We start from the raw sequence: 16,604 nt of genomic DNA, 5'->3' as shown, positions 1-16,604 counted from the left end.
TCCCCTCCAATATAGTGGGGAAAAATGCTTTCTAGTTGCAATTAAACGCAGTTCAGGAGAGGCTTCCTAAAGGTGACATTGTGATCGTGACGGGTGATCTGGATGCCAAGGTGCGATCTGACAACACCTTGCTCGGCTATGTGATGGGGAAACACGGTCTCCGCGATCGTAATGATAATGGTGGGAGATTTGTGACCACCATCCATCCACCATCTCGTCATTGGTGGCACATTGTTCGAGCGCAGGGCCTAATATAGGGTTTATTCGGTTTTAACTGACCGACACCAGCAATCAGATCGACCACTTCACGATCAGCAGTAAATTTAGGAGTTGCCTCCTGAATGTGTGCAACAAGACAGGTGCTGACATCAGCCCCGAAATGGATCACGATCTGATGGTCGCTTACGTTCGCTTGTGTGTTGTATCCACCACTTCTCGCGGGGTTGGAGAACTGTGACTCCCCAAGTTCAACATCAACCGCTTGTATGATCCAACTGTTGCTTGACAATTGGAAAGCTATCTTGCTGATCGAGTGGCAGATTTACGGAGGAGCGTGCCTGAGAATATTGGTGAACATTGGGCTGTCATCAAAAATGTTCCTTTCTCGGGTGGTCGGTGACGTCCCGAAGGGACGCTGCAAGTAATATCGGACGTGATGTCCTCAAACTCCTATTTCGAGCAATATCCCGAGAAGTTCAATGTAGTGTGCGCCGTGACAAGAGAGAATTAGTTATTGCGCTGGTCAGGGAAGTAGAGGATACAGCAGAAGGTAATGATTTCAGAATTGTATGCCGCATCTCGCAGCTTGCATGAGGTCGAAGGACGTTAACGGTCGACGGCCACGATGACAAACAACTGAAGAGGTGGAAAAAGCACTTCACCATGGGTCTTAATCATATTACATCTGATGAAGTTCTTCCTCTCGTGGATGAAATGGCTAGTCACCGTTCCATGCAGATACGGACTATTCCTCCAAGAAGAGGAGCAATCATTGCAGCCATCAATGCACTCAAATGTAGTAAAGTTGCTGTACTTGACGGTTTACCAGCAGAGTTGCTTATCGCTGCACCAGCAGATGCTGCTCCTTCCACTCGCACGGAAATCTTGGGAGTCCAAGACTTTTTCCAGAGAAAGGAATGATTTTAAGATTCCAAGGAAGGGCACCCGTTTTGAGTGTGACAATTCGCGGTTTTTCTGCGTGCTCATTGCCGTCACAAAGATAATAGGTAAAATAATTCTGGAACCCATCAAAGAACATCTCGAAAGCTTGATTCACAGAGAGCACCCTAGTTCCCGCTCCGGATCCTCCTGCATTGATTGCATCAACACCTTACGGATCATTTTGGAACTGTGCACGGAGTTTGGAACTTTGTTGCACCTGCTCTCGATCGATTTCAAAAAGGTTTTCGATAGCGTGAACAGGAAGTATATCTGGAATGCTCTATGTAGGAGGGACATTCCGGAGAAACTAATAGCTATTATGAGAGCGACATGTGATGGGTAAAATCTCCGAGGGTTATGAGGTCGAAAGTGAAGTCCGGTAGGGTTACATCCTGTCACCGATATAATGTTTTCTTGTTATCAGTGACGTTTTTCATGCTGCTCTGTCCGGAGGACGTGGAGGAACTCAATGGACAATGACATTTTTCCTCAAGTACCTGGACTACCATGATGACATCTGTGTGCTCTTTCACCGGCTCTGGATTTGAAAAGAGAGGGAAGTAGAGTTGGCCTGAATATAAACACGAACAGTCTGAGAGGTGATTGCACTCTCTCTATCTGCATTATTGGGCAGAGCATCGAAGTCGTTGATCAGTTTGTCTATCTAGGAAGCGAGGTTTCTGCCGACGATGGCACCGAACTGGATGTTGCTTGACGCATTAGCAACGCTAAATTCGCTTTTGCTGCCTTGTCCAAAGTCTGGAAATGCAGTTATCTCAGCACCAAAATCAAGTTCAGACTGTTGGGTGCTGGTGTTCTTTCTGTGCTTCTATATGGGAGTAGTACATGGAATCGTATCATTGGAGTACGTTGGCCTGATACTATCTCAAACGATAATGTTGGTCGGCGCACAGACCTGGACTTCGTACGCACTCTGATTGGAAGGCGATGGATAGGTCACAAATTTAGGAGGGACGACAATTACAGTGCTGGCCACGCCATGTAGTGGAATCCACTCTCCCAAGATAATCGACGAGTGGGTTGACCCAAGGGCACTTGGGGCAGAAAAGTATAGTAGACGTGCAAGGATCTCAGGAAATCGTGGGGGAACTGAAACGAAGTGTGGTTGACGTGTAGAAATCCGTAGAAATGTAGTCCAAATCGGTGCTGCTGCCTATACTGCAGGGTTGCAATCGAAGAGAAATAGGAGTTGTTGTTCACTGGCTAGTTCGTTTGTGCTTATTATTAGCTTCGATCTGAAAAGGCAATCAGCAGCAATATTGGCTTCACCTCTAACATGACGCATAAGTGACGCAAACTCAGAGCTTTACTGCCTCAGCTGACGGGGCGATGCCTTCTCTGGGATTTGCAAAAAGGCCAAGGTAAGCAGTTTATAAGCTTTGATTATAAACTAAGATCCTTCCGGAAAATGCAATTCGCGGTCGTACAAGAGGGCTTTTAGCCATTGCAGATACTGTTCTGGCGATTTGGATGCCACTAGAATATCGTCTAAGTAGTAGGGACAGTACTCGGGACTTCTGAGGACTCCTTCAATGAAACGCTCACTGAGTGAATACAGCACTTCCCGGTGCCACCACCTAGAGATTTTTCTTGATCCTTTGGTCTTGATTGATTTGACAGGGTCAGGGTCTACTTCTTTGTCACTTTAAAATACCACATGGCATGACAAATTCCCCAGCTTCTGTGTCAATAAGAATTTATGGAGGTCAACGTGGTGGGAATTGCTTTCCGGTGGATGTTACTGCAGGCGGTAAAATTTAGTGTGCAATTCTGCAACACCAAAATCATGTTCTGCGCTACGCTATATGGGAGTTGCACATGAAAAGTGAACTCCACTGTTACTCAAAAGCTTCAAGCTTTCACCTGTCTGCGTCGTATCATCACAGTACGCTGGCCTGATACTGTCTTAAGCGAAGGACTTGATCGGTGCACAAGCTTGGCACTCGTATGCGATGTGATAGGAGGACGGAAATGGAAGTGGAGAGGTCACACATTAAGGAGGGGCGACAATTGTATTGCTGGCTCTGCCATACAGTGGAATCCACTCTCCTACGATGTCGACCAGTGGGGGCCCCAAGGGTATTTAACGCAGAATATTAGAGGAGGAGTGCAAGCGTCTCGAGAAGTCGTGGGGAGAACGCAAGCGCGTTTTAGGTAACCGGGAGCGATGGCGCGCAGCTGTGGTTGACGCGTTATACCCCACCAAGCTGTAAAGGGCAACCATATATATATTTCTGAAATTCCACTGGGTTTTATGGATAACTTTGATGATGGGGAAACTTACCCGAGTCGTCTAGAAAGTGGAATTTTCAAAATATTGTCCAAGATTTCATTCAACTTGAACAGGTTAAACGATTTTGCCACAATGATTCGACAACTTTGTCAGTTATTTTGCTAATAGATTTCATTTGTATCACTCAAAGCAATTTGGAAGGCTTTTGATCGCCGATTTCAAACGTAGTAAGAAGTTTGCGAATTTCTTAGGGAGAATAGAGATTACCAAAATATAGATCAAGTTTGGTTAAAGCTTTCATGTTGGATCACGGACGCAACTCTGGACCCGAGGGAACCAACTCTAATGGCTCTACACCCCTAATCCAGCGGCCTCCATGCGACGAGTTACGGTCCACCGAGCCTCCGATCCTGTCTCGCTCCATCGCGCCTACGAGGGGACAATATCCGCAGCCTCATCAGCAAGTTTTGAATGGGAACACAGCCGCCCCACTTTCTGACATCGTTCCAGTCGCCAACGAAGCTCCGCTTTCCGCTACCGCCATATATCCTGGCACTTCAACCATCCATACCAGTGGCCCCAAGTTAAAGGTGGCGTCCCCACCTAAACAGCTCTTCATCTCCAGGCTAGCGTTCACAACGTCTACGGACGATGTTCTGGAGTATATAAGGAGCAAAGTTGGTTTACTTTCTCCTCTGTCCTGCATTAAACTCACAAAAGACGACAACACCGACCGGGTCATTGCATCGTTCAAGGTTACTTACCCCCACGAAGTTGATGTCCTCGGCAACCCTTCTTTCTGGCCTGAAGGTGTATTCATAAAGCCGTATAAGCGCCCCAATTCGCGGGTAAATTTCAGGGCAACCCGCCTGCCTCGCCGAGCTATATAACTGGATCCATGTTCATTGTCCGTATGTTTTATCAGAACGTCAGGGGTTTAAGAACCAAGCTGGGGGCCTTCAATTTATCCGCGCTGGCTCATCAACACCATGCCATCTGTATTTCCGAAACCTGGCTAGACGATGCCATATTATACTCCGAGCTCCCCGAAGGGTACTCCACTTTCCGTTGTGACAGGGACCGGGATGCTTCTCGTAAGTCCACTGGCGGTGGAGTCCTAATTGCTATAAAAGATTCACTCCCCGCTGAACTCGTCTTCTCCTCCTCTGGCTTTCCTTTTGATTGTGTTGCTCTTCGTGTCTCTCCGCCCAACTTCCTCCCGTTCATTGTTTCTTGTGTTTATGTCCCCTGTGCTAGCCCTTCTCACCTGTATGAAGAATTGTTTGACAGTTTGTCTGAACTCCTTACCGTCAGATTCCCTTCCCTCCCTTTCTTCCTTTGTGGAGATTTCAACCTCCCCATGCTCAACTGGCCTAATCATCCTAGTCTTCCAATTCCTTCCAACAACCTCTCCCACTCTTCCCTCCCACTTTCTTCCTTTATGTATACTTGCTCTGCCCTGAATTTCAACACCACCAAAACTCCTTGGGCCGCACTCTCGATCTCTTCCTTTCCAACCTCCCCGAGCGCCACCTCTCTTTATTTCCTGGCACATCCCCGTATGTAAAAACCGACGCTCACCATCCCGCGGTTGAATTTGAAGCGGAGCTCCCTCGTTCAAAACCCAAAACCAAGCGTAAACCCACTAAGTTCAACTTCCGCAAAGCCAATTTTGTCGGTCTGAACTCAGCTTTAGCGTCATTCAACTGGGTTCATATATTAAGTAATTCATCGTGTGATCAAGCTCTTAACACCTTCTACAATATCCTCTCTGATCTCCTCTCCTGTTATGTCCCTTCTTCCCCTCCCTGCCTACGTTCTTTCCCAACTTGGTTCACAACGGAACTTCATATTAACATGCGCTTGAAACATACACTGAGGAAGAAGTTTCGGGCTTCTAAAAATAACGCCGACCTTGCTCAATTTAAAGCTATACGATCTACTGTGAAGTCAATGGTCAGAAAGGCGCGTAAAAGGTACCTATTGAGCGTCGAAGCCGCCCTTGCCCGCGGTAACTTAAAACTCTTTTGGTCTCACGCTCGCAACTCTCGTAATCCAACTCATTCTGTCCCTTCTTCTATCAGCTTCGCTGACTCCACTGCCAACTCCCCACAACAATCCTGCGACCTTCTCTGCACCTACTTCTCTTCAGTGTTTTCTCCCTCGAGCCCTTCACCCTCTACACCTTTCATAACCACAGACTCCTCCGAATCACTAGCCATTCCTCTCCTTACGCCTTCCTTGGTTGAGTTCCTCATTGGTAACCTTGACCCCAATGTCGGACCTGGCCCCGATGGGCTTCCTAATCTCTTCCTCCTTAACTGTAGAAAACACATTTCCCTCCCCCTGTGTATAATCTACAACAAAAGTCTAGACGAATGCTACTTTCCCCGTCTCTGGAAAGAGGCCCTTATCATTCCTATCCTCAAGAGTGGAGACCCTTCCCTTGCTGTGAACTACCGCCCCATTTCCCTTCTCTCCTCTTGCTCCAAAATCCTAGAAAGATATGTCAACGACTGGTTGACCGCGCACTTCGGTCACCTCATTGTCAAAGAGCAGCATGGTTTCGTGAAACATAGATCAACGGCTTCAAATCTTCTGGTCTTTACCAACTTTGTTGCTAAACGCTTGAATTCACGACAGGAGGTACATGCTGTTTATACTGATTTCTCCAAAGCCTTTGACACCGTTGACCATAACATTCTCCTCTCTAAACTTTCTTCGCTAGAGTTCCCTCCCTCAGTCATCTCCTGGCTTTCCTCCTATCTCTCATACCGTTCCTGCAAAGTTTCTTTTCATGGTCACTCATCTCGTTCCTTCTCTCCTTCCTCTGGTGTTCCCCAAGGCTCTATACTTGGCCCGCTACTCTTCCTATTTTTTATCAATGACCTCGCCTCCTGTCCGTATTTGCTTTACGCAGACGACCTTAAATTGTTTGCCTCTGTTTCCTCTCCATTGGACTGTGCTCTCTTACAATCCAACCTTGATAATTTAGCCCGTTAGTGTTCGGTCAACAAGCTAACACTGAATGTCAACAAATGCCACTGGATGCGCTATTCCCTGAAACCCTCCCCATCATCCTTTTCCTATTCTCTCAGTGGTCAACCCCTTTCACTACTGACCTCCTTCAAAGACCTGGGTGTAATATTCGACGATAAACTTCGTTTCAATTCCCACTTCGTTGACATCATCAATAGAGCTTCCAAAATGTCTGGTTTTATCCTACGTTCCTCCTCCGACTTTACCTCAATCCAGCCCTCCTTAACACTCTTCAATTCCCTTGTCAAAAACATCCTTGAATACTGCTCTGTAGTCTGGTCCCCCTACCGCATCCGTGACGGCCGCGCTCTTGAAGCTGTACAACGCAAATTCACCCGGACCCTCTTTTACAAAAAGAACCTTCCACGGGTTGATTATCCGTCACGACTCCGCACCCTCAATCTCCCCTCCCTACAGCAACGCCGTATTTTCCTTGATATGTGTACTCTTTTCAAACTCTGCAATGGTCTGATGGACTGCTCCGCCAACTCGGATATTACTCCCCGTATCGCCTCGTCTCATGACACACGTAATGCGGACATTTTTGATGTGCCCTTCGCCGAGTTCGAGATTTACTTTCACTCTCCGATCCCGAGGTTTTGCCGGTCCTACAATGCCCTACAGCTTGGTTCATTTCACTCTATGTCCCTCTCTAGCTTTAAGCGCAAAATATGCCATTTACTTGCTCCTCCCTCTGAGGACAATATGTAATAAGAAATTTGCTTTCTGTGTATTGTCCTCATTAAATAATTAAATAAATAAATAAATAAACTCCTTTGTTCATCCCTCCCGTCAAGCATGCATCTGATTATATGAGATTAAGAGAATTGAAAAACATAAAAGGAATATTTGTGTGTGTGTGCGTCTGAGGTGGGGGAGAGGCAAAACTTTTGAGCACTCAGACCCTAACGGTCCATTGTACTCGACTCCTCTGTCTGACGGAATATCTCGGATTCGGTTATGTATCATAGGATTTCCGCTAGTGGATGTGATCCGTTGCAATTGTAACACATGAGCACCAAAAATCGGATGTCTGATGCGTCCATAGACGGAGCATTAACATAGAAAATGTTCCGTGGATGTCGGTTGCTCATTACAGGAGGGACACGTAACATTTTGAATAATTTTTATTTTGAGCACAGTTCAGCTAGTGAATTATGGTCTGTCAGAATGCTCACAAAATGTCGCTAAGTATTCCTGCTTTTCGACAGAATAAATTTTGTCGTATGTTTGTTAGGCTGTCACAGGTGTGGTGTGTTTATCAGCGTTAAGGGTCAGCCACCTGTCATTATGGGAAGCTCCCCTAGTTTTTGATAGCAGCATTAGCCAATGCTACTGACACTCCAATTGACACTTTCTGTTTGGGTATGGTGAAAATTGAACCCTCTTTTTCTAAAGCATCCAAGATTTCATTTCCCTTTACACCACAATGACCCAGAGTAGTTCCATCGTATTGAATCTAGAAATAGGGTTCAATCGATTCTTGCGTTCCTGAAGGAGCGAACAAGCGATCAAAGGACTGCTCAACGCTCTAAATTCAGCTTCCTTGTCCTTCAATCGTTCGTTAATCATTCAGGTTGCCGCCCTTAGGATCGTATACACTTCAGCCTGAAAGTCTGTTGCATATTGCCCACTTTGTGTTGTTATTCGAGAGACTCCTGCTCCGGAACCCCGTTCCTTTTTTGAGTCATCGGTGTAGAAGACCTCAGTATATCCTGGCACGCATTCTTCTGGTTCATCCCAGTTTTCTCTTCGTTTTAAGATAACATCATATCTTCTACCAAACAGATGTATGGGGATCCGAGAATCAGAGGGCATTGAGAAAACTGGATTTTGTTTTCGCAATAACTCTGCGAATGCTCTGTGACCCTCACGTCCATTGTTTTCCATAGATCCAATGGAATTAGTCAATGAACTGCTTTCATTGCACATTGTTATCTGAGGCCTAAGTCCATATGTCGAGATATAGGTCTGCCTACACAGTCCATAAGCTTTGACAGCTTGTTTCATCGTTATCTCTACCTGTTTGTTCCAAAGAAGTTTCTTGTCCAGAATAACTCCCGGATATTTCACTTCTTCTAAGATTTGAAGGTTGGAAGGCAAGGACCACTCAGTTTCCTCTTTTTTTGCAAATAGTACCACTGTGTGTGTTTTATTTGGATTTACTAAAACTAAAATAGTTAATCAAATCAACGGCGAGTAGTGTATTTTTGCACACCGTTCCGAGATCTCGACCAAAAACTAGCACAGCCACGTCATCATAAGCTTGAGCGCTTCACAACTTATTAAGGGTCCAAGGTCACTTGATTCTGCATACACAACCAGATCCCTTAGTTAGGCGGTGGATACAAAGAGTCATAGGGTAAGCAAGCAGAGGCAACTATGGCGTCTCTTCTCTTGCCATTAACCTGGTATTGTAAGTTGACCGCAACTAGGTCCCGGGAACAGTATTATCCCAGCATATCTGCGTCTAACAATTTTGACATCTGGACGCAAGCCCTCGGTTTCGAGGATCTCTCATCGAAGAAGAGCATAGTTCCCTTTACAGATTCAATATGACAGATTTTGGTAAAACGAACCCATGGCTCTTGAACCACATCACTAGCTTCCTTTTAATTCGCTTCTACTGGTAAAGGCGAAGGAAAAGGCCTGTAGTCCCCTCTCTTTTGCGGCTGAAGTTTCCTTCTACAGAGCCTTCGTATCCCGTTTTCTGGAAGATTTAGGCAACAGTTTTACCTGCAGGCCGGCTCAGTCAGTAGTCTGGTTTCCAGTCCCTCTCATTAAGGGAGTTGCTATACTACCCTTTCTGGCTGACCGCGACCTAGGCACTGGGTGCAGATTTTCCACTGAAATGGGGAGCCTGTCTTCCACAGATTTCTCCGTGGGGGGACATGAATCTGGTGAAGTCTGTGACTTTTTACCACTTGGAGAGTTACAATCCATTGTTTCCATTTTCGTGTGGTTTGGACACCCTTATTGTTGTAGTAAACTTGCGCAGGCTACCCCACCACGACAAGGTGGTGTCCGAAGGGGAGCATAAAAGGAATGTTTTTCGCTGCATTAATTTGTCAATAAAAACGCTTATCGTAACTTTAAGATACATTTACCTGAGCAAAAAACTGCTGCACAAATACCTATACAATACAAGCTAAATAAACATTAATTTTACATTTTCCTTTTTTTTTCTAATTTTCCTTCTTAGGTGGTGTACATCGTGATGGTCACATCAGCATGGATGTTTCTGCTGATTTAATTGAATTGGGTCGAACACCAATCTGTGTGGTATCAAGTGGGATTAAATCCATTCTGGACATTCCTCGAACTCTGGAGTACTTGGAAACTCAAGGAGTATGTGTAGCCGCATACCAAAGTGATACTGGACATTTTCCGGCATTTTATACACGTTCAAGTGGTGTTAAAGCTCCTTACAATCTAAAGACACCGCAGGAAGCTGCATTGATGATTAAGTCCTCTTTGGATTTGCAGTTACAGTCAGGGATACTAATTGGAGTTCCGATTCCAAAGAAGTATGCTGCTGATGGTGAGTACAGACGATATCAATATTTTTATATGGAGTCGATGTCAGACCTTTTTGTAGAGTGTCATGAATGTATTATAGCAATTTCGTCTCTTTTGTTTCCCAGTTTTTCTCATCTTGCATTGGGGACGAGGGACTGGGATGAGTAGAACTAGTACCACTTGTTAGTGGAGCCATTTTCTGTAGGCCTTGAGAAGGGGTTTAAGAAGGGATGGCGGGGAATCTAGGGAACTGAGATCGTCGGTGAAGGTTGTAACTGGGGGTAGTGTGACGTGCGGGAGCTCAACGCCATAAAAACTACGAGAAATACAATGTAATGTCTGTTGTGATAAAAGATATGCCGTAAACTGCGTTTTGAAAGAGCTGGCAAGTGGTCGTAAGCCTCTTGATGACCTTAGCATAGTTCTTGACGATGGGTTTCACATGCTCGATGATGAGCAGCTCAAAGAGTAGAAGGAAGAAGGCACTCAATCGTGTAAAATTCGGTGAAGTTTCATGCTTCGTGGATATGGCAAGCGACTAAAATAGAAATAAGTCGCTAAGCGTGATGATCTACCTGTGGAACTGTAGTTTGCCGTGCGTGCCGTGCAGAGTTCCTACTTTCCAAAATGTTAGATATTGCCTTCTGTTTGTAGTTAAGTCTAAAATTGATAGACCAGTAGCTTACTCCAAACTACAATTTTATTTTATTGTAAGTAAGTTGCTCCCGAAATATATATAAAATAAAATTGTAGTTTGGAGTAAGCTACTGGTCTATCAATTCCTACTTTCCAGTTATTCGTATTTGAATCTTATTGCTAGAAACGGACATTGATTTACGAAGGATGTGTTCCACATTGGTGTTCTAGCAAACATATATATATATGCATAACAATGTTTTCATGGTGGTCGTAAAATCCGTATTTGAAGATGTGGTAGGTAGGTAGGTGTCAGTGGCCGCTCCGAGGAGCTCAATTAGCGTTGTGATACGCCGCTTTGATGCCACAAACTCTTAAGACCAGCTGTTATGAGAGAGAAAGAGGCAGAGTCTAGCCGGCTCGGATCTTCGGAACCAGCCCGTAGCATTCACGAAGGAAAGCAGCTCTCCCACCCTGCAGCCAGAAATCTCTCTGAGGTCCCCAAAGAATAATTTGCCCAGTGTCCGTAGCCTGACTCTAGCTAGAGCTGGGCAATCGCAGAGAAAGTGCATCAGGGTTTCCCTTTCTTCTCCGTAGCTTCGGTAATGCGAATTGTAGGGTATACCGAGCCTGGCGACATGATCCCCTGTGGCGCGGCAGGATCGGCAGCATTCGAAATTTATCGATCGAGCGACTTACGGCGCGAGATAGCGGCTTTAACGGCCAGCGTGGCCGAGATGCGGGCGACGTTGGACGCTCAGCGTTCGAGTGCCAGATCGCGAGCTCGCTCACGGTCTGCCACACGAAAAGGGCGTTCGGGTAGCAGGTCGTCAAGACAGCCTGCGGACAAAGGTATTTGCTGGTACCATCGTAACTTCGGAGATAAAGCGACAAGATGTACGCTACCTTGTAAATTCGCGCCTACCGCAAGAAACTAGGTCCGCGGGGGGTTTTGGCGACGGCCACCCAGAGCGCAGCGCTACGTCGCCTAACTATTTTCGACCCCCTCAGCAGGCGCAACTACCTCGTCGACACGGCTGCGGAGGTTTCGGTTCTTCCCGTACCCCGGCATCATCGACTATATCCACAACCCCTCAAACTGGCGGCAGCAAATTCCTCCCGCATCAATACTTACGGGTACAGGCAAGTGGACGTGAGTCTTGGCTTGCGTAGGACGTTTTCGTGGCGTTTCATCCTGGCGGATGTCAGCTTCCCCATATTAGGCGCAGACTTCTTGTGTCACTATGGGTTGCTGGTGGACTTGCAAAATAAGTCCCTTATAGACCCCACAACCAACCTTAATTCGTCGGGCCAAATGGTATCTCACGCTGACAATAACCTTTCCGTTCTTTTGGAAGACATCACCGACTCTCGTGTTCGGACACTCCTCCAAAAGTTCAGCCAGATTACTACCGAGTGTAGTCTCTCGAAACCAGTGAAGCACAATGTGCAGCACCACATAAATACTACTGGTTCCCCGATTTTCTCGAAGGTGCGTCCTCTACCACCCCAGAAACTGGTTATCGCGCGGAAAGAATTTGAACAACTTGTTCAACAGGGTATCTGCAGGCCCTCAAACAGCTGTTGGTCTTCCCCTTTACATATGGTCCCTAAGCCAAATGGCGAATGGCGTCCCTGTGGGGATTACAGAAGGCTAAACGCACAGACTGTTCCTGACCGATATCCGATTCCACTCATCCACGACTTTGCGCATCACCTCGCGAATTGCCGCATCTTTTCGACCTTGGACTTAGCCAAGGCCTACCACCAAATCCCAGTAGCTCCTGAAGACATTCCAAAGACGGCAATATGCACACCCTTTGGACTCTTCGAGTTCACCCGAATGACTTTCGGATTGTGCAATGCGGCGCAAACCTTTCAAAGGTTCATTCACTCAGTCCTGCGAAACCTCGATTTCTGTTTCGTCTATTTGGATGATGTTTTGGTCGCTTCTTCCACTGAGTCTGAGCACTTAGCCCATCTCGAGTGCATTTTTCAACGTCTCCTTGAGGCCGGTTTAGTCCTAAACGTTGAGAAATGCAAATTCCTTCAACAACAGGTGAGATTCCTCGGCCACTCCATTTTCTCTGAAGGAATACAGCCCGACCCAGACAAGGTGCATGCAATAACAAGCTTCCCGCGTCCAAAAACAGTGAGGGAGTTGAGGGGGTTCTTGGGCATGCTAAACTTTTACCGTCGTTTCCTGCCCAAGGCCGCCCATCACCAGTCCGTTTTGAACGCGTACTTGTCTGGCCCCAAAACAAAAGACACACGAGAGATTGTGTGGTCTGAAGAGGCTGTCCGCGCGTTCAATAAATCCCGACAGCAACTGGCTGATGCTACACTTTTGGCATTCCCTCAGCAAGATGCACCCCTAGCCGTTTTTATTGATGCCTCTGACATCGCAGTAGGTGCTGCCCTTCACCAAAAGGTGGATCAAGTTTGGCAGCCGTTGAGCTTCTTCTCGAAACAGTTGAATCCCGCTCAACGGAACTACAGTACCTACGATCGCGAACTGCTCGCCGCGTACTTGTCCATCAAATACTTCCGTTTCTCCCTAGAAGGCAAGCCGTTCACAGTGTTCACGGACCATAAGCCTCTCACGTATGCTTTGAAACAAAAGCCCGACAAAGCGTCCCCTCGTCAGCTTCGACACCTGAGCTTCATAAGCCAGTTTACGTCAGACATCCAGCACGTGTCCGGCAAGGACAACATAGTTGCTGACGCTTTGTCTCGTGTCTCCGAGGTTAACATTCCCGCCTCACTCGATTTCTCGGCTATTGCCAAGGCGCAGGAGGATGACGCAGCACTTCAGAGCCTCAAGTCCAACCCCAAATACAAATTTCGGGAGTTGCCAATCTTCGGCTCAAACCTCTCGCTCTGCTGCGAATACTCGGAAAAGGGACCTCGGCCATACATTCCGGCCACATTTCGAAGTGTTCCACGCAGTTCATGACTTGGCGCATCCCGACATCAGGACAACAAACCGGTTAGTCACCGGAAAATACTTCTGGCCCTCCATGAACAAGGATATCAATTCCTGGGCCAGAGAGTGCATCGCATGCCAAAAGTGTAAAGTCTCCAGGCATGTAAGGAAAGAAGTGGGCTCATTCCCCCGCACTACCAAGCGTTTCCACACCATACACCTCGACATAATAGGGCCTTTGCGAGACTCGCACGGCTACAAGTATTGCCTCACAATCATTGACAGGTTCACGCGGTGGCCTGAGGCAATACCTCTGAAAGACATTACGGCGCAATCTTGTGCCGAAGCCCTCTGCCGAGAATGGATACCTCGCTTTGGCGTCGCTGCAGTGGTCATCACTGACCAGGGAATGCAATTTGAATCCACCCTTTTCTCGGAGTTAGGCAAACTCCTGGGTTTTAAACGCCAGCGGACTACGGCATACCACCCGCAATCCAATGGGATGCTGGAACGTTGGCACCGGACGCTGAAAGCCGCCATTATGGCACGCGACGACCCGTCCTGGACTCAAGTCTTGCCTCTCGTCCTACTCGGTCTTCGTACAACCCGCCGAGAGGAATTTGCTGCCAGCCCCGCGGAGCTGGTATACGGGGAGAACCCAAGACTCCCAAGCGATCCGGTCTTCGACAAGAGATCGGGTCTCACAGAGTCGGGGTTGGTGCGTCTGCTGAGGGACAATCTCCGACGCATCAAAGCGCCACCACCCACTCGACACGCGTCCATACCTGCTTGTTCGCCCAATCAACTGGACACATGCACGCACGTGCTGATCAGGACGGATGTCGTCCGGAAGCCGCTGCAGCCTCCATATGAGGGCCCATACCGCGTTCTCGAGAGGGGAGAACATTTCTTCCAGCTCGAGATCGGTGGTCACAAAAAGGCGGTCTCTTTGTCCAGGCTGAAACCCGTGTGCGCCCCGAAGCAGCGTCGTGTCCGCTTTGTGGATTAACGGCGAACGAAGTTCCGGGATCCGTCGCCGAAACCCCCTAGGTTTCGTCTGGGGGCGGAGTGATGTGGCGCGGCAGGATCGGCAGCATTCGAAATTTATTTCGAATGTTGCGGATGCGGACGGGTAGATGGCGCGGAACTCTCCACTCGCTCATTTTCAGAACGCACCGGGGGAGTGGAGAATTAGCGGTGGAAAAATGCCGTTGGTTGGGACAGTAAGGACCGCATGGAAATAAGCCGGTCTCTTCTGTTTCCAACCGCGGCGGCGTAAACATCACATCGGTGCAAAGATCCAGTTTGGAATACAAATTCAGAAATCTTATTGAAAAGTTAAATTTTTGTGTTTATTGCTAAATTGCTATTGTGGTTTAAATAAATATTACCAAAGTTTATCTATCACGTTTTCAATCTCCAATTTGTTCAGGTGCCCCGTTCTAATGAATCATTACATTACTCTTTTCTGAGAGAATTATAAAACGCATTTACTTGTTTTCTCCGGAAGCTGAACTAAAGTGGTGACCCCGACGTGATCGCGCTGAACTAAACCCCTATGGGCCAGTGCCCCGTGCAGACCGCGGTAATCTTGAATGCATTTGCATGCGTCTGGCACAGGATCTCTCGTGATCGGGCTATATTATAAACGGGCCAAATTCTTCTTGACTTAGTACAGCTCGAAAGTCTTCGCCTTCTAAGGCCCGCAGCTGCCAGGTAGTGCGAGTAGACTCCACCCCTGACAGCTGCCAACGAAACACCGACTGTATTCACCGAAAGTTTGCCAAGAGCAAAGCCTCGCTTGGTCAATCCGTCAGCCTGCTCATTCCTCTCTATATGTATGTTCCTACGCCCGGGAACCCAGAGGAGGGTGACCTTGAGCGTACTGCCCAAACGGTTCAGTGCGCCTCTACACTGCCCCACCAGCCTGGAAGATGTCATCGCTGAGCACAAGGCCTTGATGGCCGCTTGGCTTTTGGTTAGAATGGCTATGTTATGCTTGGGGCTCGAATCTGGTTCCAACCATCGACAGAGTTCCAATATCGCCAGTAATTTCGCTTGGAATACACTGGCGAAACCTGGGAGACCATACGACTTGGATATACTGTGTGTATTCGAGAAATCCCCCCCGACTCCTCAGGCCATTTTTAATCCATCGGCAAAGAATACTGAGTCATAACCCTGCAACACGCTACCGGTCTTCCACTTTGCCCTGGTTGGAAAGTAAACAGCAAAGCTTCTCGTGAAATTCAGCTTGTGTGTGGCATAGTCCGTGGGGAATGCCCAGATTTTCCGAGGTACTTCATCTAGGATGTTACTGTGGCCTTAGGACTTTGCTGCCCAGCATCCGGACTCACGCAGTCTGACGGCACTGCACGCTGCAACGTATTTAATGTGTAGGTCTAGGGGGGCGGAGATACAGGAGTAGCACCTGCACACGCGGTTCTTTAAATTCTATTAAGTTTCATTCTATTGTATTTTTTTGCTCAAAGCCTGCCACCGTATAATAGAGCCGTACGTTAGGATCGAACGCACTACAGCGGTGTACGTCCAGAGAACCATTCTCGGCCGGAGACCCCATTTCTTTGCAAAGGTTCTCTTGCAGGTATAGAAGGCTATATAGGCCTTCATAACCCTCAGTTCTATGCTCAATCTCCAATTTAGCTTTGAATCCACCATTACACCCAGATACTTTACATTAGAGGAAAGAACCAATCTTTGTTCATTCAGCCGTGGTAGGTGCAATTCAGGTATCTTTGGCTTGGTGGTGAATAAAATCAGTTCCGTTTTGGTTGGGTTTACGCCGAGTCCGCTTCTTCCGGCCCACAGGGGCACCTTTCGTTACGCTCCTTTCATGATATCGCTCATAATGGACGTAAGCATCCCTGACACTAATATCACCAAGTCGTCGGCATACGCCACCACCTTCACACCGCTGCCGTTCAATGTTCGCAAAATTTCGTCTATTACCATTAACCAAAGCACCGGAGAGATGGCGCCACCCTGGGACGTACCTCTGTTCACTGCTCTGGTCAAGTGGTTGCGTCTTAGATCCGACTGGATTATCCT

At 47.4% G+C, this 16,604-nt stretch overlaps 1 protein-coding gene across 1 annotated transcript in view; it reads left to right on the top strand.

Annotated features, from left to right (window-relative positions):
* Positions 1-16,604, top strand: part of LOC119660011 (pseudouridine-5'-phosphate glycosidase) — a 68,435-nt gene that overhangs the window by 40,209 nt on the left and 11,622 nt on the right. The window contains exon 5 of the mRNA XM_038068390.1: positions 9,657-9,995. Within this exon, the coding sequence (XP_037924318.1) occupies positions 9,657-9,995 (339 nt within the window). The remainder of the gene's footprint in view (positions 1-9,656; positions 9,996-16,604) is intronic.

Source organism: Hermetia illucens, chromosome 6, assembly GCF_905115235.1.
Source record: "Hermetia illucens chromosome 6, iHerIll2.2.curated.20191125, whole genome shotgun sequence".
Classification (NCBI taxonomy): Eukaryota; Metazoa; Arthropoda; class Insecta; order Diptera; family Stratiomyidae; genus Hermetia; species Hermetia illucens.
The sequence above is the reverse complement of the archived record's forward strand: the minus strand, read 5'-3'. Positions and strand labels throughout refer to the sequence as shown.